Raw genomic sequence first — 24,988 nt, 5'->3', positions numbered from 1 at the left:
ATGAAAGATACGCGAAAAAGTAATGATGACCCCCTGTCTTTGCGAATCCCACCTGTAGTAAGCACCGGACTGTTGAATTTAAGCCCAACCCCACACACAAAAAAAAGCAATGCGGATTTTAGGAAGGTAGGTACAAAAAGCTGGAGTAACTCAGCGGGACAGGCGGCAACTCTGGAGCAGAGGAATGGGTGAGGTTTGGGGTCGAGGCCTCTTCAGACTGAGAGTCAGGGGAGAGGGAGCCAAGATGTGTGTGAATGTGTGTGAATGTGTGTGAGTGATTGGTGGTGGTCGGAGGGGCCGTAGGCGCAGATTGGCAGCCACGCTTCCGTCAGTCTGCCCCAGGGCAGCTGTGGCTACAGAAGTAGCTTACCACCACCGAGTGTGACTGAGGAGTGAATGAATAATGCGATGTAAAGCGCCTTGAGTATTAGAAAGGCGCTAATGGAAAGGTACAAAGAACATGTAAGGTGCGAAAAGACCAGCTCAAAGTGGTCGAAGATCAAGGAAATGTAGAACGGTTCATTGTTGGGTGAGGGCATGGTGACAACGAGGCTTACAAACAGTAATATTAATCAGGAGGTCAGTGAAAGAAGTAGGAGAACTAGGATGGGGAAGGGACAGAGGGAGAGGGGAAGCAAGGGTTACTTGAAGTTAGAGAAATCAAAATTCATACCGCTGGGATGCAAGCTGCCCAAGCTTATATGAGGTGCTGTTCCTCCAATTTGCATTTGGCCTCACTCTGACAGATGAGGAGGCTCAGGGCAGAAAGGTCTGTGTGGGAACGGGAGGGTGAGTTAAAGTGTTTAGCAACCGGGAGATCAGGTAGGTTTAGGCGGATTGAGCGGAGGTAGGTGTTCAGCCAAACGATCGCCCAGCCTGCGCTTGGTCTCGCCGATATACAGGAGTCCACATCTGAAACAGCGGATACAGTAGATGAGGTTGGAGGAGGTACAAGTGAACCTCTGCCGCACCTCAAAAGACTGTAACACTGTATGAGCTCGGGAGTGTGGGTGGAGAGAGCTAATGTTTGAGCAGAGGCGGGAGAAGCTAGAGGTGGAAATATTTTCAACGATGCGGAGAATGGCTGAGGGAGGGAGGAGAGAATAATAGAACATTAAACCTGGCAAAGTACCGGCCCTTCAGCCCACGATGTCTGTGACAAACATGACGCCAAGATAAATGAATCTCCTCTGCCTGGGACGACAGATGGCACAATGGGCTAAGTGTTCGGCTGGCAACCGGAAGGTAGCCAGTTCGAATCCCGCTTGGAGTGCATACTGTCGTTGTGTCCTTGGGCAAGACACTTCACCCACCTTTGCCTGTGTGTGAATGTGTGTGAATGTGTGTGAGTGATTGGTGGTGGTCGGAGGGGCCGTAGGCGCAGATTGGCAGCCACGCTTCCGTCAGTCTGCCCCAGGGCAGCTGTGGCTACAGAAGTAGCTTACCACCACCGAGTGTGACTGAGGAGTGAATGAATAATGCGATGTAAAGCGCCTTGAGTATTAGAAAGGCGCTATATAAATCCCATCCATTATTATTATTACGTGATCTATAACCCTCCATCCCCTGCATCTCCATGCACCAATCTAAAAGTCTCTTACAGAAACACTATCGTATCTGCCTCGACCACCACCTATTGTAGCATGTTCCAGGCAGTGGCGGACTGGCCACGGTGTCAGCTTGCCCGATGTGGGACCCTGATGAAGTGGGCCCCCTATGTAGTTTCAGGCACCCACCACTCTCTGTGTAAAAGAATTGCCACACACATCTCCTTTAAACTTTGCCCATTATACACCTTAAAACCGATACACTATAGTCTTTGATATTTCCAACCTGGGAGATTGCTTTTGACCGCCTTTCATAATTTCATATGCTATCATTATTATTATTTGATTATTAATGTTTTATGTGTCATTCCCAACTGTCACTGTATGTCATGTTGTCACATGTGGGCGGAGCATCAAGGCAAATTCCTTGTATGTGAATACTTGGCCAATAAACGTATTCATTCATTCATTCATTCATTCATATCTAGTCTCCTCCCAACCCGAGACATTCCAGGGAAAACAATCCACATTTATCCACCCTCTCCTTGTAGCCAAAACATTTTAATCCAGTCAAGCATGTTGGAAAACCCCCTCCGCACCCGCTTCAAAGCCTCCACATCCTGCCTGCAGTGGGGCGATCAGAACTGCATGCAATACTCCAAATGCAGCCGGGCCAAAGTTTTATAGCGGTGAATCGTGACTTCCTGACTCTTATACTCAATGCCCCAACTAGCGAAGGCCTACCAACTTTGTGATTGCATCAATGTGCGGGCCCCAGGGTAAATCATCAGAGATGTATATGGCCACCCAGAAACTCGAGGTTACTGACTCTCTCCACCGCCAACCCGTCGATGAGACAGGTTCGTGGATCCTTGGATTTCCCCTTCTAGAGTCAACTGTCAGCTGCTTGGTCCTGGTGGCCTTGAGAGCAGGATTGTTGATCTGCCACCATTCAATTAGATTATTAATCTTCCTCCCATATGCTGATTTATTGTACAACCAAAAGCTTTTAACTGCACCTCGGTACACGTGACAATAAACTAAACTGAACCGTGTCCAACTCGACAGTCATGGGTACACAGTGAGTAGAGCAGGGGGCTGAGCACACGGCCTTTATAGATGCAGCATGGAAACAGGCCCTCGGACCCACCGATTCCACACCAACCAGCGATCCCGGCGCACTAGCACAATCCTACACACCAGAGCCAATTTACAATTTTTACCAAAGCTAATTAACCTACAAGCCTGTATGTCTTTGGAGTGTGGGAGGAAACCGGAGCAAACCCACGTGGTCACAGGGGGAAGGCACAAACCCCGTACAGACAGCACCCGTAATCTGGCGCTGCCGCTGCGAGGCGGCCACTCTACCGCTGCGCCGCCGTGCCACCCTGGGGTGCTCCTGAGCTGATGGGTTAGCGAGGAGTACAATGCATCCAGCCAGAGGTGAGGTTTCTGCATGCCTCTTCCCTCTGCAGCCATAGTAATGCCTTTCACTCTGTCTGTGTGCCTCGACTGCTCTGCTTTGCACCAGCTCCACTTCTCTCCGTTTCTCACACTGAATTATTTAAGCACCCTGATAAATGAATCACCAGCCGGAGAAAATGGGAGTTAGGCAGCTTGAACCGAGATACTTTCTGAATTATTGGTCGGGGGAATTCTAAAGCATATTAGCTGGCTCACTAATGCAATATAAAGGAAGAGGGAGTTGTATTGCTACACAGGTATTTCACATTAACTTGATGCACTTTGCTGCAATCCCACTGTTGTTCAGTGAGTGACAAAACACAGAATTATTTATAACCCTTATCAATTTTTAAATATTTTCTGTGGGATGGCATGTACAGCTGAAGCAGTGTCGGAATAAAGAGTGTTGTCAGACGGGGCAACATTGAAATGGTACCTAAAGGCTCACCCTGCGATCAGTTCATGCCCTGGACTTAAAAGACGTTGCACAGGTCAGGTGAAGCGTGACCTGGCCATGAGAAAGAACGATGCTGCGCTTACACAGTTTAGTTTAGAGATACAGCGCGGAAACAGGCCCTTCGGCCCGCGCCGACCAGCAATCCCCGCATTTTAACACTATCCTACACACACTAGGGGCAATTTTTACATTTACCAAGCCAATTTACCTACATACCTGCACGTCTTTGGAGTGCGGAAGGAAACCGAAGATCTCGGAGAAAACCCGGTGACCAGCATGGGTTTTCTCTGAGAACATCGGTTTCCTCCCACACTCCACAGGTTTGTAGGTTAATTTATGGTATAAATTGTCCTTAGCAGGTGTAGGACAGTGCTAGTGTGCGGAGATCGCTGGTCGGCGCGGACCTGGTGGGCTGAAGGTCCTGTTTCCACGCTGTATCTCTAAATTAAACTAAACTAAAACTAAACTAAGAGGAATTTTATTTCCAAGCATGGTCCATAGCGAACATGCTCTGTGTATTCATCCCAATCACTGACATCCATTGTGAAATGTCTGACACAAGGAAATAAGCTCAAGGGCAGACCAGGCGACGGATCAGTGATCTCATTCATTTGAAGGGATTCTTGATCTGCAGAACAGGGATGCTAAGTATTATTTTTAATTATTTACAGTCATTTAATATCTTGTCAATAAATGTACTTCATTTAATTTAAGAAGCAATTAGACAGTTACGAGGATAGGACAGGTTTAGAGGGATATGGGTCGAATGCAGGCAAGTGGGACTAGTGTAAATGGGACATGTTGGTTGGTGTGGGCAAGTTGGGTCGAAGGGGCTGTTTCCACATTGTATTAATCTATGATTCTAATTAAAACCGTTTAATTTTGCTTAATTATTCACATCACGTTAAAAGGTTTTAGACGGCTTTGTGATGTCGGAACATCACGGGGCTAAGTCTCAGACGTGTACTATCTGACACACATCTTCATCCCGACCTCACCTCACCTCCCAACCTCTTGGGACATTCAGGGAACATTGGTAAGAGCTGGTTCTGGAGAAGTCCTAAACACCCCCCCCCCCCCCCCCCCCCCCACCACATCCCCCCAATATTTTAATTCAAGAGGCATATACTACTGATGATGATGGAAATATGAAACTAAAAACAGTAAATGCTCAGCAGGTCAGGCAGCATCTATGGGGAGAGAAAGAGAATAAATGTTTGAAGTCAATGAATTTTCAACAGAAGCGCACGGGCCATGGTCAATGGACCCAAATCATCTGCTTTCCCTACATGCCCTGCCTGACCCATTATGCAAGGTTAAAGGCTTTCAGCATCTGCATTATTTTGCTTTGGGAAGAAATATTCTTGGCTAGGCCACAATGGCATGTGCAATGTTGCTTAACATATTCATGAAGGGTTAGCTAACTCTCTGCACAATGTGCTTTTTTCTACTGAGGTTCAGCTTGGGTGAAAAGATCGTACGACTGCTGACATGGGTTGTATAGAGTCATACAGGGCAGAAATAGGCCCTTCGGCCCAACTCGTCCATACTGACCAAAGTGCCCCATACAAACTAGTCCTATTTGTCTGTGTTTGGCCCAAATTCCTCCGAACTCTTCCTAACCATGCACCTGTCCAAGTGTTTTTTTTAAAAATTGTTATTGCACCTGCCTAAACTGCCTCCTCTGACAAGCTTGTTCCAAATACCCACCACACTCTTGTGTGAAAAGGTTGCTCCTCAGGCTCCTATTAAATCTTTCCCCTCACACTTTAAACCTATATCCTCTGGTTCTTGATTCCCCTACTCCAGGTAAAAGACTGTGCATTTACCCCATCTATTCCCCTCATGATTTAAAAGTAAAAGATCAGAGTTTATCAATAGTTAAAAGTCATTGTGTGCTGCAGTACTCCACATCGTTAAACTCTCCTTATTAAAAAATAACCACAGGGTTTTCCATAGCTGACGGTCTCACTACTGAGGGGCCATTCAATATGAACTGCAGAGGTGATCACTACTTCAGTGGCCAACAAAGGTGATAGGCGTTTCTTGCCAATGACATAGAGGCAGGTTAAAGTTACAATATAGTCCATGACCTCAACGTGAATGGCCTCAAATACTTTGAGAGCACAACAGGGTGGATGAAGGAAGGGGGCGGCACAGTGGTGCTGCGATAGAGCAGTGACCTTACAGCACCAGGCACCCGGGTTCCATCATGACAACGGGTGTTGCCTTCTTCCTTTGTGTCCTTATGCTATAGAGTGGCTCGCCACTGCTGTACACATTGTTGCGTTATTGGAGTGTTAAGTGCAAGGTCTGCAGTAGTACATGGATTTTACTTCGGAGTCACGTGAGTGACTACGTGAAGAACCCGCTCAGTGCGCAGGCGCGGCATTACGCCAGCAGTGCAACAGCGGCTTGCAACGGGAGCTAGGCTGTCCCGTTACAGGATGAACTGGACCGTCAGGTGAGTACCCTGAGGTCGGGTTTTCTTTTACAGGTGAGCCTTTTTCTGCTTGTGTTTTTTACAGGCAGAGAAAAAGGCTCTGGAACAAAACTGTCCCCCGTTTTCCCGTTGGGGAGGGGGGCAGCAACAGGCGGTAGGAGCGTTACCCGGTGCTCCGTAATTCCCCGACACCGTGCCGAGGCCAGCCCGCTAGTACCTGAAGCAGCGGGCTGGACGCATAGCCACTCGAGAGGCATCCGGCAGGTGTTCCCGATGTCGGACGGGACGTCTCTCCACCCGCACGGGGGGAGAGAGAGCCGCCTGAGCCGCTGGAGCGGCTCACGGAGCAAGTGCCTGCGAGACGCGCTGCTTGAGGGGCGCTCTCGCTACTACAAGGCAAAAGCTCCAGAAGAACCTGTCCCCCGCTCGACTCCAGCGGAGGAGCGTTCCATTACAGGGGGGGCAGCAACAGGCGGTAGGAACAATTACCGGTCGCCCCGCTATCCCCATCACCGCGCCGAGCCCAGTCCCGCTAGTGCCTGAACTGCGGGCTGGATGTCTAGCCATCCGAACAGGCATCCGGCCGGTGGCGTCCGATTCGTCGGACGGGGACATGTCTCCACCTAAATGGAGGAGAGACAGCCGCCTGAGCTGCATCCAACAGCAATTGGAGCAGCTCCAGCGAGATGCGCAGAAAGAGCGCTCTCGCGGAGGGAGGTCAGGCACCCCCTCCACAGTGCCTCATGCACTGCCCTCTGCTCCCTCATTACTGGAGGCTAGCATTGGTGACCAGGGCTGGGCTGGTCTGGAACGAATTCGGGAGTATGAACGAATTTTCATACGAATTCGGGAGTATGCCAGGGGTGCAGGAACATGAAGAGCTGTTGGGTGTGATGGACCGCTTGTAGCAACCCCACGGGCTGGAGCACCGCTGGAACCAAGAATGGCGGCCAGCATCAACCATTACTGGAAAAGGTGCTCGCTGAGGTGCTGAAACAACACAGCACCAGAAAACGGTGAGGCCCTCAAAGTAAACAGTGTCAACAGCCAAATCTGGGGGCATGTGGGTCACACATCCAGACCCAAGAACTCAAGCTACAGCGGATCCTAAGGCTCCTGACGTCAGCCATCACAGCCTTTGCTCGTTCCGTGGAGACCACGGAGATGGATACCTGCCAGCAGGATGTGCTGGCATTAATGTGTACCACACAATTTGAGATCAACAATCTCCGGAGGGAAACATAAGACCTGCCCTCAATCCCAAATTTGCTGGCTTGTGTAAAGCCCCAGCTGCGGAGACGGACGCGCTGCCATTTGGGAAAGATTTCAATAAAAACTGAAGGAGATGCAGGAAGCATCAAAAACCTTCGGCCTAATGAGGGCAGGCCCCGGGACGAGCAAACCAAGACCTTCCGATACCCAAGTGGCAGCACCCCACGGCATCCACCAGTCGACGTCCGCAATATGGGACTGGTGAACGCTTGGGGTCCGCACATTATCCCCAAAGATCTTTCAGATCAGGGCCCGCAGCGGACCCTCTGGAAAATGCGCCTCCCCCCAACATCGCCAGCACGTCAGAACAAAATCTTCAGGAAAATGAAGAAACAGAATCGCCAATAACCATGGAGGTAGGTGGGTCTGGTCCCTACCAGCATATAGAGAATAAGGGTGCTTTATTAACAGGGGGGAGATTACACTTGTTTAAAGAAGCATGGGGTATGGTCACGAGTGACAAGTATATACTCAACAACATTACAGGATATAAAATACAATTCATGTCAGAAAAAACGCCGCCAGTTCAACAATGGCCCCAAAGGGTATTTCTCCCTCCGTCAAAGAGAAACGTGAGGGACAAGCTGAACTGGTGAGACTTATCACAAAGGGGGTCCATCGAAAAGACCAAACATGAACCTTTGGAAATTGTATCGAATATATTCACTAAAACCCAAAAAGATGGTGTCTGTCGTATCATCATTGACTTAACATCACTAAACAAATTTGTTAAGTATATACATTTCAAAATGGAGACATATGTTACTGCCAAACAACTGAATTCCAAAGGACACTTCATGGCAAGCATTTATCTTAAAGATGCTTACTATCTAGTACCCATATACAAGGATCATCGCAGATACCTAAAATTTATCTGGATGGTACAAAGCATTGCCCTATGGGCGAACTTCAGCCCAAGATTATTCACCAAAATATTGAACCCAGCCATGGCAATACTAAGAAAACAAAAACATATTGTCATGGCATATCTGGAGGATATTCTCATAGTAGGGAAAACGATGGAATTGGCTGTGGCAGCAGTATCAGCTACAAAACAGCTCCTCGAAACTCTGGGGTTCGTCCTACATCCAGATAAATCTAAGTTGAAGCCATCCACTATCATGGACTACCTGGGCTTCACAATTAACTCAGTCCATATGACTGTTACCTTGCCAAAGGCAAAAATGGTTGAATTAGCACAATCATGCAACAAATTAATGGTCAACGAGCGACCAACTATTCGACAAGTAGCAAGAGTAATTGGGGAAATGGTAGCAGCATTTCCGGCTACACAATTTGGACCTTTGCACTATCAAAAGATTTTACAGAGAGCAAAGGTACGGGCAATAAAGCGACATACAGGTCACTATGATCGTGTCATGAACTTACCCACTGAAGCAATATCAGAGCTACAGTGGTGGGCAGAAAACGTTTGGCATAGTTTCAGCCCTATCTTTATCACTAACCCTACTTTAGTTATTCAAACAGATGCCAGTGCTCAAGGCTGGGGAGCGACTAACTCCATATCCAGCACAAATGGTAGATGGACTAAACTAGAGTCATCATTACTACTTACACTGGGCATTAACTATCTAGAGATGTTGGGCGCCTTTTATGGTTTAAAAGCATATGTATCTAATATGCAGCACTTGCATGTTCGGTTACAAATTGATAAATACTACGGTGATGGCTTATATTAACCATATGGGTGGCATAAAATCATTATCATGCGACAAATTGGTCAACATGATTTGGCAATGGTATGTCGAAAGACATATTTGGCTATCAGCTACTTACCTACCAGGTAAGCTAAACACCCATGCCATGAGAAAATTAAACGCCAGGGTTGCAAGTTTGAACAGACCTTACCTGGAACTGGGATTGTCCAAACAAACCATCACCACCATGTCAGCATCCCTTCGAACATCCACCAAGAGGCAGTACTTAACCAGCATCAAAAAAGGGAGAAGTACTGCCAGGAAACATGGACAACATACGCAACAGCTACAGCCACCAACATACTGGAGTTCCTGGCCATCTACGCCACGATGTAGGGATCAGCTACAGTGCCATCAACACAGCGCAGAGTGCTCTTTCTGCTTATCTCAAACCAGCGGCAGGACAACAGGCGATGGGATCCCATCCACTGGTGGTAAAACTGATGAAGGGCATTTACAATATCAAGCCCTAAGCCCAGGTATACCCATATTTGGGATATCAGTGTGGTCCTGACATATCTCAGGGAATGGCCACCAGCCAGATCCCCCGGCCTCGAGCAAGCTACACTAAATACGCTTAGGTTGATGGCACTTGTATCCGCTCAGAGGGTCCAGTCACACCTATTGCGACTGGACAACATGATCACAGCTCCAGACCAGATCTGTCGTTATCCAGCGACTGGTCAAACAGAGCAGACCAGGAACACCTAATCCAGTCGTGGCTTACCCACCAGAACCACGGTTATGTGCCATGACCTACCTACTATCCTACATAGACACAACCAGAATATTCGAGGGAGATGAAAAGCCTTGTGGGTCAGTCACAAAAACCTTATGGTGGGGTACGAGCCAAACCATTGCGAGATGGCTCAAGCAGGTGCTAGAAACTGCTGGGATAAACACTAACATGTACAAATGTTATTCCACCAGGGCAGCATCCATGTCGACGGCGAAAGAATGGACATGCCTATACACCACATCCTGGCTACAGCAGGATGGTGGGAAGGGAAAAGACCGTTCAGAAATTTTATAATAAGCCGTTGGCAAAACCTGGTTTATTTGCAGTAAAGATTTACGAACTGCAAATATTTAATTTAAGCCCAGGGGAGCAACTTAATTCTTTGTTGTTATTGTTTAAAAAATACCATTGTGTTTTTCTACAAATAGACTCATTGGTTCATTACGATAACACTTCCTCCCTCAAGAACTTCGGCAGTGAGTGAAATGAAACTGTTACACGGTTTGAAATCACAGAGCTTTGAAATCTTCACGTAGTCACTCACGTGACTCCGAAGTAAAATAGTAAGATTAAACGAGAACTTACCAGTTTGAAGTTTGATCTGTATTTTATGAGGAGTTACGATGAGGGATTACGTGCCCTCCGCTCCCACCCTCATTATATGGATCAAACTAATAAATTGATGTCTCCTTATCTTTACTATGTTTACTTCAAAATAACTGTGTCTATCTGTGATTCCACACCGCTGCTTGGAAGTATGCCGCGCCTGCGCACTGAGCGGGTTCTTCACGTAATCCCTCATCGTAACTCCTCATAAAATACAGATCAAACTTCAAACTGGTAAGTTCTCGTTTAATCTTACTATTATACAGCAATGGGCATTGTAATAGGTGTTGTATTGTCTGGGTCTGTGTGCCACAGTCACATGTTGTTTTACCCTCGATGTGGCCCCATTTGTACATTGTCACCCTTGACCGCCCTTGAGAGTTTGTACGTTCTCTCTGTGACCGCGTGGGTTTTCTCTTGCTGCTCCAGTTTCCTCCCACCCTCCAAAGACGTCCAAGTTTGTAGGTTAATTGGCTTCTGCAATTTGTCCCTAGTGTGTGGGATAGCGCTAATGTACGGGGTGATCGCTGGGTGGTGCGGACTCGGTGCGCTGAAGAGTATATTTCCACACTGCGTTTCTAAAGACCAAAGGGGAGTTTCCCTGAAATCTAGAACAAGTGGTCAGACTATTTGGGACTGATTTGAGGAGAAATTCCTACATTTTTGCAGGGGGATGAATCTTTGGAATTTAAAAAAAAAGTTGAACGATTTCCTCATTAGCAGAAGGACCGATCGTGTAAGCACCTTGTCATGCCTTATCTTTGGAAATCTCCACCCTGGATGCTCTAGCGAGTTCATTTGCTAGATTTCCAGATAATGAAGAGATTGAGGGATTATGGAGATTGGGGAGTAAAATGGCATTGAGGTACAAGATCAGCCATGATGATGGGGCAGGCTTGAAGAGTCAAATGGTTGACTCCTTCTCCCTTTTCGTATGTTCTTATTGGAACATAATTTGTCTGTTTATTTGTTTATCTGTTTGTTTGTTTTTTAAATATATAGATATACTTATTTTTTGTTCTGGAGAAAAAGGATGGGTGAAGTTTCCTTACAGGTTTTTTGATAAGCCTGCATATTAAGTGTCATGGAAACAGCATGGTGGATGGAATTGCTTCAGAGAAGGCAGGATCTTACAGAATGGCAAAATAGCTCAGAATTTCCTCTTCTTGATGCTTTGTTTTTGAAGTTTTACAATTAAGGAGACGGCAGATCCAGCAAAATGTGCATTGCATTTACAGGGCTTTTTTCGCTGCTGCAAGGAAACATTTCCTTGTTCTGTTGTCGGCTCATATCAGGGGCTACAAAGTCTAAGGGGATTCAAGTGGTGGAAGGGGAATACTCTAACACTGCTTTCAACTGCAAATTTGCAAAGCCATGAAAGTCAGAGATGAAAGCTAATGGTTTTTACCATTTCTTAATAATATAATGGGACTACTCACACCCCGGTCATTCCTTCTTCTTCCCTCTTCTGATGGACAAAAGATACAAAAGCTTAAAAGCTTTTATCACCTGATTCAACAACAGTTCTCCCCCCCCCCCCCACGTTATCAGAACCTCTCATAAGCGAAGGATCAATTCTACATCTCCCATTTGACCTCGTTTAGTTTAGTTTTGAGATACAGCACAGAAACAGGCCTTTCAGCTCACCGAGTCCACACCCACCAACGACCCCCCGCACATTAACACTAGCCGAGGGACAATTTACATTTATACCAAGTCAATTAACCTACAAAACCCGTACGTCTTTGGAGTGTGGGAGGAAACCAAAGATCTCGGAGAAAACCTACGCTGTCATGGGGAGAACGCAAACAGCACTTGTTGTCGGGACCGAACCTGGGTCTCTGGCACTGTGAACGCTGCAAGGCAACAACTCTACCGCTGCACCACCATGCCACCCGGTGTAGCTTTGCACCACCCTACCCTCATTGTAGCCTTTAGACTTTTAAATCTGTACTTTCTCTGCAGCTGTGATACGTAGAACTAGTACAAAAAGATGACTGATGGTCGGCTTGGCCTATTTCCACGCTGAATCTCTCAAACTAAAGCTCTAAATACTCAGCTAATGTGAATAACAGACACGAAGAACTACAGATGCTTGAATCTTGAATAAAATACAAAGTGCTGGAGGAAATCAGCGGGCCAGGCAGCATCTGTGGAGGAAATGGACAGGCAACAATTCGGGTCGGGACCTTTCTTCTGATGAATAAGACAGTCATCGCCTCTGCCAGAGGAATCTAGGGCAAGAAGGTGAATTCGGAAGTTAAAGGCAAACTATTCAGCAGTAATAAAGAGAAGAGTTTTCTCACACAAAGGACAGTGGAGATGGCCCTCTAAGACTGGGCAGGGGGGTGGGAGTGGGGGTGGGGGGTGTAAATCGAAAGCTTTAAAATGGGCATTATTTTGATAAGCCTACATATTCAGTGTTATGAAGCAACGTGGTAGATGGAACCGATTCAGTGAAAGGCAGAATCGTACTGAATTGCTCAGAATTGCCTCATCTTGTTCCTTTGTTTTAGTTAAACCTTGATTTTTGAGGTTTTTACAGTTAAGGAGATGGTAGATGTAGCAAATTGTGCATTGCATTTACAGGCATGTTAGGCTGTTGTTCCATTTCATTGTTCCATTGTCGGTACATAAGACATTTAAACACACTTGACTTTAGAGATACAGCGTGGAAACAGGCCCTGCTGCCTGACCCACTGAGTTACTCCAGCTTTTTGTGTCGGCCTTCGGTGTAAACCAGCATCTGCAGTTCCTTCCTATACAACATAGTATCCTGTACATAGACATAGAAACATAGAAAATAGGTGCAGGATTAGGCCATTCGGCCCTTCGAGACTGCACCACAATTCAATATGATCATGGCTCATCATCCAACTTAGTATCCTGTACCTGCTTTCTCTCCATACCCCCTGATCCCTTTAGCCACAAGGGCCACATCTAACTCCCTCTTAAATATAGCCAATGAACTGGCCTCAACTACCTTCTGTGGCAGAGAATTCCACAGATTCACTGTGTGAAAAATGTTTTTCTCATCTCGGTCCTAAAAGGTTTCCCCCTTATCCTTAAACTGTGACTCCTTGTTCTGGACTTCCCCAACATCGGGAACAATCTTCCTGCATCTAGCCTGTCCAACCCCTTAAGAATTTTGTAAGTTTCTATAAGATCCCCCCTCAATCTTCTAAATTCTAGCGAGTACAAACCGAGTCTATCCAGTCTTTCTTCATATGAAAGTCCTGACATCCCAGGAATCAGTCTGGTGAACCTTCTCTGTACTCCCTCTATGGCAAGAATGTCTTTCCTCAGATTTGGAGACCAAAACTGTACGCAATACTCCAGGTGTGGTCTCACCAAGACCTTGTACAACTGCAGTAGAACCTCTCTGCTCCTATACTCAAAATCTCAAGATCTAGCAAATTGTGCATTGCATTTACAGCCATGTTACGCTGTTGTTCCATTTCATTGTTCCATTGTCAGTACATAAGACATTTAAACACACTTGACTTTAGAGATACAGCGTGGAAACAGGCCCTGCTGCCTGACCCACTGAGTTACTCCAGCTTTTTGTGTCTACCTTCGGTGTAAACCAGCATCTGCAGTTCCTTCCTATACAACATAGTATCCTGTACATATTTGGAGGGTGGGAGGAAGCTGGAGCACCCGGAGAAAACCCACGCAGTCACAGGGGGAATGTACAGACTGTGTACAGCCAGCATCCGTAGTCAGGATCGCACCCGGGTCTCTGGCGCTGTGAGGCAGCAACTGCACTGCTGTGCCACCCGTGTTGACTCTCCAGTATTTTCTACTGTTCCCACACAAGAAGGGGTTAATGAATCTGCAGGCAAACAGTATATTTGCACCAGCAGACACCGAGAGGACAAACACCATTAAAAAAAAAAAAAGCTGCAATATGTTCCCTTAATAAACAAGTTATAGACTTAACTTCTTTTTGTGAGGTGTCGGGGTTGCCTGAAACTACAGCAGCAGTGGCATAATCCGCTACAATTTAATAAACCCAGCCATTGTGGGTTTTTGAAAATCCGGGAACATCCCCCGAGTGTAACGCAGATCAATTTATGTGGCACATTTTCACTAATCAAAAAGAGATGGAAGGTTTAAATCAGCTTACTATGTATCGAGCAGCACGGCAGCAAAATAGAATTATTTCAAATAAATTACATTTTCTGCTCTCGAGGTAGATTGTTCAGACTTCATTTGAGTGGAATCGAACATTACTTTTAAATGTGTCAATATGTGATTCTATTTTCTGAGCTCAGCAGACTTTAATCAAATAATGTTTTAATTGCAGCTTCTAAAGCACTGCCAGAGAGCTACATCGCACCGCAGACTAAGTGTACTGCCCAAAAAGCTTTTACGTATTGCTTGGGCATCTGCAGTGAGATACTGACTTTGCACCAGCCACCGTGGGTTGAATGCCGTCTGCTTTTAGAAACATAGAAAATAGGTGCAGGAGTAGGCCATTCGGCCCTTCGAGCCTGCACCGCCATTCGATATGATCATGGCTGATCATCCAACTCAGTATCCCGTACCTGCCATCTCTCCATACCCCCTGATCCCTTTAGCCACAAGGGCCACATCTAACTCCCTCTTAAATATAGCCAATGAACTGGCCTCAACTACCTTCTGTGGCAGAGAATTCCACAGATTCATCAATCTCTGTGTAAAAAATGATTTTCTCATCTCGGTCCTAAAAGACTTCCCTCTTATCCTTAAACTGTGACCCCTTGTTCTGGACTTCACCAACATCGGGAATAATCTTGAACTTTAACCTTTGTCTTGAACTTTGAACTTTAACCTTTGTCACTTGCACCACCGAGCAAGCATGGAACACAAACTGAGGCACAAAGTGCTGGAGTAAATCAGCGGGTCAGGCAGCATCTCTGGAGGACATGGGGAGGTGACGTTTCGGGTCGGGACCCTTCGTCACACTGATTGTAGTGGGGGGGGGGGGGGTGGGGGGGGGAGGAGAGAGAGTAGGAAAAGAGGTGGGGTGGGGCAAAGCCTGAGAAGTGATAGGTGGAAAAAAGACACAAAGTGCTGGAGTAACTGAGCGGGTCAGGTAGCATCTGTGGAGGACATGGATAGGTGATGTTTCCGTTTGCGACCCTTCTTCGGATTTATTTGGGTCAAAGTGGCTCAACGACCACAATGGAAATCGAACCACTCTGTCAGCTACTGATGTGGCAGGAATATTGATATTGATTGATACAGGAATATTGGTATTAATATTGATATGCTTTGGTAAAATTGTCAATTGCCCCTCGTGTGTAGGATAGTGGTAGTGTACAAGGATCGCTGGTCGGAGTGGACGGTGGACCGAAGGGCCTGTTTCCACGCTGTACCTCTAAAGAATCCCAACCCGAAACGTCGCCCGTCTCTATTTCCCTCCACACATGCAGCATGACCTGCTGAGTTCCTCCAGCACTTTGTTTTTTTTTGCTCAAGATCCCAGCATCTGCAGTCTCTTGTGTCTCCATTAAATCCCACTCTTACAGCTTGGGAATAATCATGGAATAAGGTATAGCAATCTAGTTTAGTTTAGTTTACAGATACAGCATGGTAACAGGCCCTTCGGCACTCTGAGTCCACGCCAACCATCAATCACCCGTTCGCACTAGTTCTATGTTGCGGAAGCCAATTAACCTACAAACCCACCCATCTTTCGGATGTGGGAGGAAACTGGACCACATGGAGATAGCACATATGGCGAACATGCAAACTCCACGGAGGCAGCAACAGAGGTCAGGATTGAACCTGGGTCTCTGGTGCTATAAGGCAGCAGTTCTTGCAGCTGGGTCACCAATCTAGCATCAGCAATAATGGAAAGCTGTTAAAAAAAACACATCTAATTCACTGCTGTCTTTGTCTGATGCGCCTATATGTAACTCCAGCCTAACGAGTTTTGTATAGGAAGGAACTGCAGATGCTGGTTTAAACCGAAGATAGACAACAAAGAGCTGGAGTAACTCAGCGGGTCAGACAGCATCTCTGGAGAAAAGGAACAGGCGATGTTTTTCGGGTCAAGACCCTTTTTCAGATGTCTGATGGAAGGTCTCGACCCGAAAAGTCACCTATTCCTTTTCTCCAGAGATGCTGTCTGACCCGCTGAGTTACTCCAGCGTTTTGTGTCGATCAACTAATGAGGTTGACTCTGAACTAGCTCCTAGTGTCGGGAGAATTAGTGATGGACCATAAATGACGGCATTGTTTGTGACTCTACCTCATGTAATAAATAAATAAATAGAATAGTTTCCTCTGGTTGTGGAGGCCAGACATGGGAATCATGGATTTCAGGATTAGACCAGAATTGATGAGGAATTTCCTCGATTGGGAGGGTTGTGAATATTTGACATTCTTCCTCAATGCTCTGCAAATGCTGATGAAAGTTAATCCGATGCATTTTTCTCGCTAATGGAATTAAGACATACAGGTTTATCCATCATACTTTGACTTAAAAGTACTTAATGATCCTTGGGGTGGAAAACTCTGAAGATTCACAACTCGAGAACTGTTGGCTTCTTATACCTGTCCTGAAAACTGCCAGGCGGCACAGTGGTAGAGCTGCTGCCTTACAGCGTCGGAGACCCGGGTTCGATCCTGACTGCTGTCTGCACGGAGTTTGTACGTTCTCCCCGTGACCTGCGTGGGTTTTCTCTGAGATCTTTGGTTTCCTCCCTCACTCCAAAGAAATATGGGTTTGTAGGTTAATTGGCTTGGTATAAATGTAAATTATCCCTAGGATAGTGTTAATAGAAACATAGAAACATAGAAAGTAGGTGCGAGAGTAGACCACCAGGTCCATCGAGCCCGCACCGCCATTCGCTCATGGCTGAACACTAAACAGACACACTTACCCACAAACAGTAGACACAAGACACAGAACACAAGACACTACCCTCCCCTTTATACCGCTATCACCCCTCTCCACCCCAAGAACCTCGCGATCTCCTGGGGGAGGCAAAAAACCGGATAAAAACCCAGGTCCAATTCGGGAAAAAAATCCGGGAAATTCCTCTCCGACCCCAATCCAGGCGATCGACACTTGTCCAGGAGATCACTCAGGTCTTACTATACTAACCATACCTAGGTCCATATCCCTGCCCTCTCCCCGTAGCCCCTTATCCCCTTGGCAGCTAAAAAACCATCTATTTTAGTCTTAAATATATTTAAAGTTTCTGCTTCCACTGCTCCCTGGGGCAGTGAATTCCATAAATTAACCACCCTCTGGGTGAAGAAGTTCTTCCTCATCTCAGTTTTAAAAGAGCCCCCCCTTATTCTGCAACTATGTCCCCTAGTTCTAGTTTCCCCGATCATTGGGAACATCCTCGGTGCATCCACCCGATCAAGGCCCCTCACGATCTTATATGTTTCAATGAGATCGCCTCTCATTCTTCTAAACTCCAAAGAGTAGAGTTCCAGCCTACTTAACCTTTCCTCATATGTCAATCCCCTCATTGCAGGCATTAATCTTGTAAACCTTCGCTGCACTGCCTCCAGGGCTAGTACATCCTTTCTTAAGTATGGACCCCAGAACTGTACACAGTATTCCAAATGTGGTCTCACTAATACTGTGTACAGCTGCAGCAAGACCTCCGTGTTTTTATACTCAATCCCCCTAGCAATAAAGGCCAAAACTCCATTGGCCTTCCTGATTGCTTGCTGCACCTGCATACTAACTTTTAGTGATTCATGTACTAATACCCCTAGATCCCTTTGCGTTGCATTACAACGCAGCTCCTCCTCATTTAGAAAATAACTTGCCCTATCATTTTTTTTCCCAAAGTGAATGACTTCACATTTATTAGTATTAAATTTCATCTGCCAAGTTGTTGCCCACTCACCTAGCTTATCTATATCCTTTTGCAGACTCTTCCTATCCTCCTCATCCCCTACTTTTCCTCCCATTTTTGTATCGTCCGCAAATTTTGATATATTACACTTGGTTCCCTCCTCCAAATCATTTATATAAATTGTGAACAACTGGGGTCCCAGCACCGACCCTTGCGGAACCCCGCTAGTTACCGGTTGCCATCCCGAGTATGAACCATTTATCCCCACTCTCTGCTTCCTATTTGTTAGCCAATCCTCTACCCATGCTAATATATTACCCCCAATCCCATAATTTTTTATTTTTAGCAATAGTCTCTTATGTGGCACCTTGTCAAAAGCCTTTTGGAAGTCCAAGTATACCACATCCACCGGTTCCCCTTTATCCACCCGGGTTGTTACTTCCTCAAAGAATTCGAGCAGATTCGTTAAACAGGACTTCCCCTTCACAAAACCATGCTGGTTCTGTCCGATGAAGTCATGTTTATCCAAGTGCCCCGTTAGTGTTTCTTTAATAATTGTCTCTAACATTTTACCCACCACCGATGTTAGACTAACCGGTCTATAGTTACCCGCCTTCTGTTTACTTCCTTTTTTAAATATAGGTGTTACATTGGCCATTTTCCAATCCACTGGGACCGTTCCTGCCTCCAGGGAGTTTTGGAAAATTATCACCAATGCATCCACAATCCCCACCGCTATCTCCCTCAAGACCCTTGGATGTAATCCATCAGGCCCAGGGGATTTATCCTCCTTCAGTCTCATTAATTTCCCTAATACCACCTCCTTGGTGATCTTAATAGTATTTAGCTCCTCCATTCCTACCGCCCCCTGTTTATCCAGCGTTGGAATATTTTTTGTGTCTTCTATGGTGAAGACTGATACAAAATACTCGTTTAATGCCTTTGCCATTTCCATGTTCCCCACCAACAACTCTCCAGTCTCACCCTCCAATGGACCAACGTTCACCTTAGCCACCCTTTTTCTTTTTATATAGCTATAAAAACTCTTACTATTAGTTTTTATGTTGTTCGCTAAATTCCTTTCATAGTCTATTTTCCCCGTCTTAATTAATCTCTTAGTTATTTTTTGCTGACCTTTAAATGCTTCCCAATCCTCTACCCTCCCACTATCTCTGGCTACCTTATATGCCCTTGCCTTCAGCCGAATACTATCCTTTATAGTTTTACTGAGCCATGGCTGACTGTTCTTACCCTTACCCCTTTTTTTCTTCATAGGAATAAATTTTTCTTGAAGGTTATACAGTATACCCTTAAACGTACACCACTGCTCATGTACCGTCTTATTCTTGAGTCTGCTATCCCAGTCAACTTTGATCAGCTCAGTCCTCATACCTTCATAATCCCCCTTATTTAGACTAAGCACCCTAGCCTGAGTTTCAACCTGCTCCCCTTCTATTTGAATATGGAATTCGACCATATTGTGGTCACTTGTTCCCAACGAGTCCCTAACTATGACATTTTTAATTAATCCTGCTTCATTACACAGGACCAGATCCAAGATTGCCTCCCCCCTTGTCGGTTCGGTGACATACTGTTCTAGGAACCCGTCTCTAATACATTCTATAAACTCTTCCTCTAGTCTACCCTGCCCAGTTTGGTTTGCCCAATTAATATGAAAATTGAAGTCCCCCATGATTACAGCAGTTCCCTTTTTACATGCGTCAACTATTTGCAGATTTATGTTCTGACTAACAGCGTCACAGCTATTTGGAGGTCTATAAATTACACCCACTAGTGTTTTTTTCCCCTTATTATTCTCTATCTGTACCCAAGCTGTTTCACTATCTTGATCCTTCAACGCAATATCCTTCCTCTCTATTGCCGTTATTCCCTCCCTTATTAATGTGCGGGGATCGCTGGTCAGTGTGGACTCGGTGGGTTGAAGGGCCTGTTTCTGTGGTCTATCTCCCACACTGCAAATGCGTACAGGTTTGTACGTTAATTGGCTTGGTATAGTTGTCCCTAGTGGGCGTAGGATAGCGTTAGTGTGCGGGATCGCTGGTTGGTGCTGACCCGGTGGGCTGAAGGGCCCGTTTCCACGTTGATCTCTAAATTAAACTAAACCTGCTCCAGATACACCGTCATCAACTTCTATAAATGCTTATTGGATACCTGGAAAATGAGGTGAGAAATTCTGTCTCCTCCACTCGTTCATCTTTGAGTTTCAGACCCTCATCACTTTGAAAAACTAAATTCTCCTCAGCTGCCCACAAATCCAAAGATTTGATACTTGGTTGTCATAAGGAATAGTAGTAGAATTAAGCCTTTCGACCCATCAAGTCTACTCTGCCATTCAATCATGGCTGATCTACCTCTCCCTCCGAACCCCATCCTCCTGCCTTCTCCCCATTACCTCGGCCACCTGTACTAATCAAGAATCCATCTATCTCTGACATAAAAATATCCATTGATTTCGCCTCCACAGCCTTCTGTGGCAAATAATTCCACAGATTCGCCACCCTCTGACTAAAGAAATGTATCCTCATCTCCTCCTTAAAAGAACATCCTTTAATTCTGAGGCTGCGACCTCTTGTACTAGACTCTCCCACTCGTGGAAACATCCTCTCCACATCCACTCTATCCAAGCCTTTCACTATTCTGTACGTTTCAATGAGGTCCCCCCTCCTTCTTCTAAACTCCAGCGAGAGCCGGCCCAGTGCCGACAAACGGCCATTGTAGCTAAACCTACTCATTCCTGGGATCATTCTTGTAAACCTCCTCCGGTCCCTCTCCAGAGCCAGCACATCGTTCCTCAGATATGGTGCGCAAAATTGCTCGCAATATTCCAAATGCGGCCTTGTAGAGCCTCAGCATTGCATCCCCAGAGTCTCAGCATTATATCCATTGTCGAGCTCTTTGCTAAACGAAGTCTATCCCTACCTAGTGCCTCAGTTGTAGGCACTTCAATTAACTCTCCCATGAGTCAAAACAAACATGCCTGCCTAACTTGACTCCCTTGTGGTTAAAAACTGCACGACAGAAACATATCAAGACACAGATTAGCTGAGACTGGTTTCCAATTCTGTCTTCTCAACCATCCTATTGATATTAATCTTACAAACTATGAGGGTCCCTGATGGGAAAGACTTTAAATGATCAGGACTTTGGTGAAGCTGCATTTGGAGTACTATATGGAGTTGTGGTTGCCCCATTACAGCAAGGAAGGAAGCTTTGGAGAGGGTGCAGAACAGGTTTACCAGATTGCTGCCTGGATTAGAAGGTATTTGGTGTAAGAAGAGGTTAGACAAATTTGAATTGTTTTCTTTGCAACGTCAGAGGTTGAGAGGAGAGCTGATAGAAGCACATAAAATTACGAGAGGCACAGATAAGATAGTCAGTCAGAACCATTTTCCCCAGGGTGGAATCGTCAAAGACTTGAGGACATGGCTTCACGGGGAAAGAGGCAACTTTTTTTTTTACAGGGTGTGGTGGGTGTGTGGAATGCAGTGCTGGGGTGGTGATGGAGGCATGTATGATAGTGACCTTTAAGAGGTATTCCAGGGGCTCTATCCCTAAGACATGCGGGTTTTTAGGGCTTTAGCCTCTCCAAATGGTACACAGGGCGCTGATGCCGAACATGGGATAACAGAACGAGTGTGAACAAGTGATTGATTGTAGGCGTTGACTTGATGGGCCGAAGGGCCTGCACCCATGCTGTATCTTTGAATCAAAACCCACTGTCAGTAATGTCACTCAGCCATTCCTGGTCAGTGCCGTACCATTTTTCGCCAAACTTCAACCTGAGATGTTGGCTCCGTTTCTCTTCCCACAGATGCTGCGTGATTTACTGAGTGTTTCCAGCATTTACTGGTTCTTATTTCAGACTTTCCACTATTTGCAGCTTTTCAGTTTTCACTTGGGACGGTAGGAATGTCCTTACACTTGTCCTGGCCGAAGGGTTCAATCCCGGTTACAAGTGCTTTAACCTCTGAGGAACCTGAGGGAAAATGGGCCTTTGCATGGAAGGAACAACTAGCACAGATGAAACTGAGGAGGATAATTGTCAAGGGAGCCCGTTCCCCCCTTCTGAATCTGACAGCATGGAACCCAGACAATGCTACAAAGGCCACATTCATTATCCCTCCATTATTGCCGACTTAGGAAAGAGTGAAGATGCACAATAATTTGTCTTTTAAACCGCTCCACAGTCTGATCCACTTGAGGTGCTCAGAAAGACCTCTATTGTGTCCGCTTCTCACATCAATCGGCCCCTCGAGTTCCTCGTGTTTAAGAAGGATTTGTTGTTTGGGATTGGGGAGAAACGGAGAGGAACGGTAGAAGATATCGCTAATTAAAAACCGCCGTCTCGATTGCAGCAACCTGCAGTCACGGGCGCTTTGATTTAATTATCAAACTTGTGAATGGCATTTGTACAGCGGAGGTTAATTAGAGGGGGGGGCGGGGGGTCACAGAGAGCAATAGTTAAGAAAAAAAGTATCTTACCTAACCAATCGTTGAACTTCTTAACCTCCGTGGGGAGCCCGAGCTCTGTGAAGTCGCCCGTGTGTAGCAGAATGTCCCCGTACGGCATCTGAATGCCGTCCGTTCGCGAGTGTGTGTCAGAGACGCAGACGAATCGCGTGTGGCCCGATGGCTTCGGAGTGTCGTACGGGACGGGGTCGACCCTGGGTGGCGTGCACAATGAGATAAAGAGACAAAAATGAAGGGGAGTTAACAAGGCGTCAATTCATCCGGTGCTTCCTCATCACTGGCCGGCTCAAACAGACACAAGCAGAGAGCCAGTTAGCATTAATTAACCTTTAAATCGCAAAAGGCGACCCGCTAACAACTCGCACGCACACACACACACACACGCACATGCACACACAAACACACACACAGGTCACTCCGGGAACAAGGAATTGAAATGAGCGGTGTGAGAAACCATGTCCATTTAAAAAAAATTAATTAAAATGCAATTACAAATGATTTACAGCACCTCATTAAAAATTATGCCCTAATTAAAGTCGCTTCAGAAACGGGGCCCAATGGTGTTCTACAATTAATTTGACATTTTTCCGACAAGGAGAAATCAATTCCTTTTTTCCCCACACTAAGAAGAGAAAACAGAGTTTCCGGGATTGCAATATTTCTTTCATAACTCATCTTATCAGGCAACTGATAATGCCTGTCTGCCACTATGTTCTGTGAGCAGGCCAGTTCTCAATTCAAAATAACCAAGTCACCCTGGACCCCATGCATCTTAATGTTGTGGATCAGCCAACGATGAAGGATTGATGGAACAGCTCCATCCAAGACCGCAAGAAATTGCAGCGAATTGTTGCACGCAGCCCAGACCATCAGACAAACCAACCTCCCTTCTGTAGTTGGCACAAAATGCTGGAGAAACTCAGCGGGATAGGCAGCATCTCTGGATAGACGGAACAGGTGATGCTTCACCCATTCCCTCTTTCCAGAGGTGCTGCCTCTCCCACTGAGTTTCTCCAGCATTTTGTGTCTATCCGGTTTAAACCAGCATCTGTATTCCTTCCTATTCCCTTCTATTGACTCAATTCATACCTCACGCTGCCTCAGCGATACCAGCAGCATAATCAAGGTCAACGCGCACCCTGACCCTTCCCTCTTCTCCCCTCCCCCATCAGGCAAAAGGTATAGAAGTGTGAAAATGCACACCTCCAGATTCAGGGACAGTTTCTTCCCAGCTGTTATCAGGCAACTGAATCATCCTACCACTACCAGACAGCAGTGCTGAACTACTATCTACCTCTTTGGTGACCCTCGGACTCTCCTTGATCGGACTTTGCTGGCTTTACTTTGCACTAAGGGATGGGAGATTGCAACCTTCACGTGGTCCACCCTGTTTCGACGAATGCAATCAACCTGGCGTGCACAAACAGAAGATCAAACAGAACAAGTTGTCTTACAACTTTAGGCTGTGCACGCCATACGCAAGAAGAAGACTTTGCACTAAACATTATTCCCTTATCATGTATCTGTACACTGTGAATGGCTCGATTGTAATCACGTATTGTCTTTTTGCTGACTGGATAGCACAATGGTCTGCGAGTATTGCCACTTTTCATTTCACTGCACATCTCGTATGTGTATGTGACAAATAAACTTGACTTGACTTGAAAACAAAAGGTTTTCACTGTACCTCGGTACACGTGACAATAAAATTAATTGAAGAGATATTTTATTCGCCAATTAAATACCACAGGGGGTAGAAGGACAGAAAAAGTTTACAACTCAAAATAGTTGGAAATATTGGAGCATCTTTCTTTCCAAAGTAGAAATAAGATGCGTTGCAAGGTATATGGAGAAGGACAAAGCCACTTGACTCAGAAGTGGGACACCAAAGGCTGGAATAACTCAGTGGTCAACTAGCATCTCTGGAGAAAAGGAATAGATGACGTATTGGGTGGAGATCCTTCATCAGACTTGGTTCATCTTAGTTAATCTTTCCCTGATCATGAGAACGGATGGAGTTATAAAGAAAAAGTTCCCAGGATGTGGGCATTCTCGACAAGGTCACTCTTTATTCATCCGTGTCTTATTGGGCCAGCTGGAGTCACCATATCATCGTTGGACTGAAGCACCATTTTCGCCAGAATGGGACACATGGCAGACTCTGATGCTCCTTGCAGCGTTGGCCTGGCTAAGCGTAGCCATGGTGTCCACCGCCGCTACAGGCCGTGTCCGGTCCAAGCGTTTGGCCTCCAGTCCAGCCGAGCCCCAGGCTGTTGCAGGACCTGCAGCGAGCGGGCCCACTCCACCGTCGAGGCACTGCACTCCCACATATCAGCAATGGCAGCATTGTTTCTCCAGAAGGCCATGCGCGCTACAGAAAGTGGCCGGACGCCGCTGAGACAGTTAACCCTCTCAGCGAGTTATTTTGGGCAGGTGATGG

The 24,988-nt window shown here is 46.1% G+C and overlaps 1 protein-coding gene across 2 annotated transcripts in view; it reads right to left on the bottom strand.

The window, feature by feature from the left end:
- The window catches only part of mpped2 (metallophosphoesterase domain containing 2), a 130,702-nt gene that overhangs the window by 67,032 nt on the left and 38,682 nt on the right, over positions 1-24,988 (bottom strand). For both annotated transcript variants that reach the window (XM_033038797.1, XM_033038798.1), the window contains exon 3: positions 22,561-22,742. In XM_033038797.1, coding sequence (XP_032894688.1) covers positions 22,561-22,742 — 182 coding nt within the window. The remainder of the gene's footprint in view (positions 1-22,560; positions 22,743-24,988) is intronic.

Source organism: Amblyraja radiata, chromosome 20, assembly GCF_010909765.2.
Source record: "Amblyraja radiata isolate CabotCenter1 chromosome 20, sAmbRad1.1.pri, whole genome shotgun sequence".
Lineage (NCBI taxonomy): Eukaryota > Metazoa > Chordata > Chondrichthyes > Rajiformes > Rajidae > Amblyraja > Amblyraja radiata.
The sequence above is the reverse complement of the archived record's forward strand: the minus strand, read 5'-3'. Positions and strand labels throughout refer to the sequence as shown.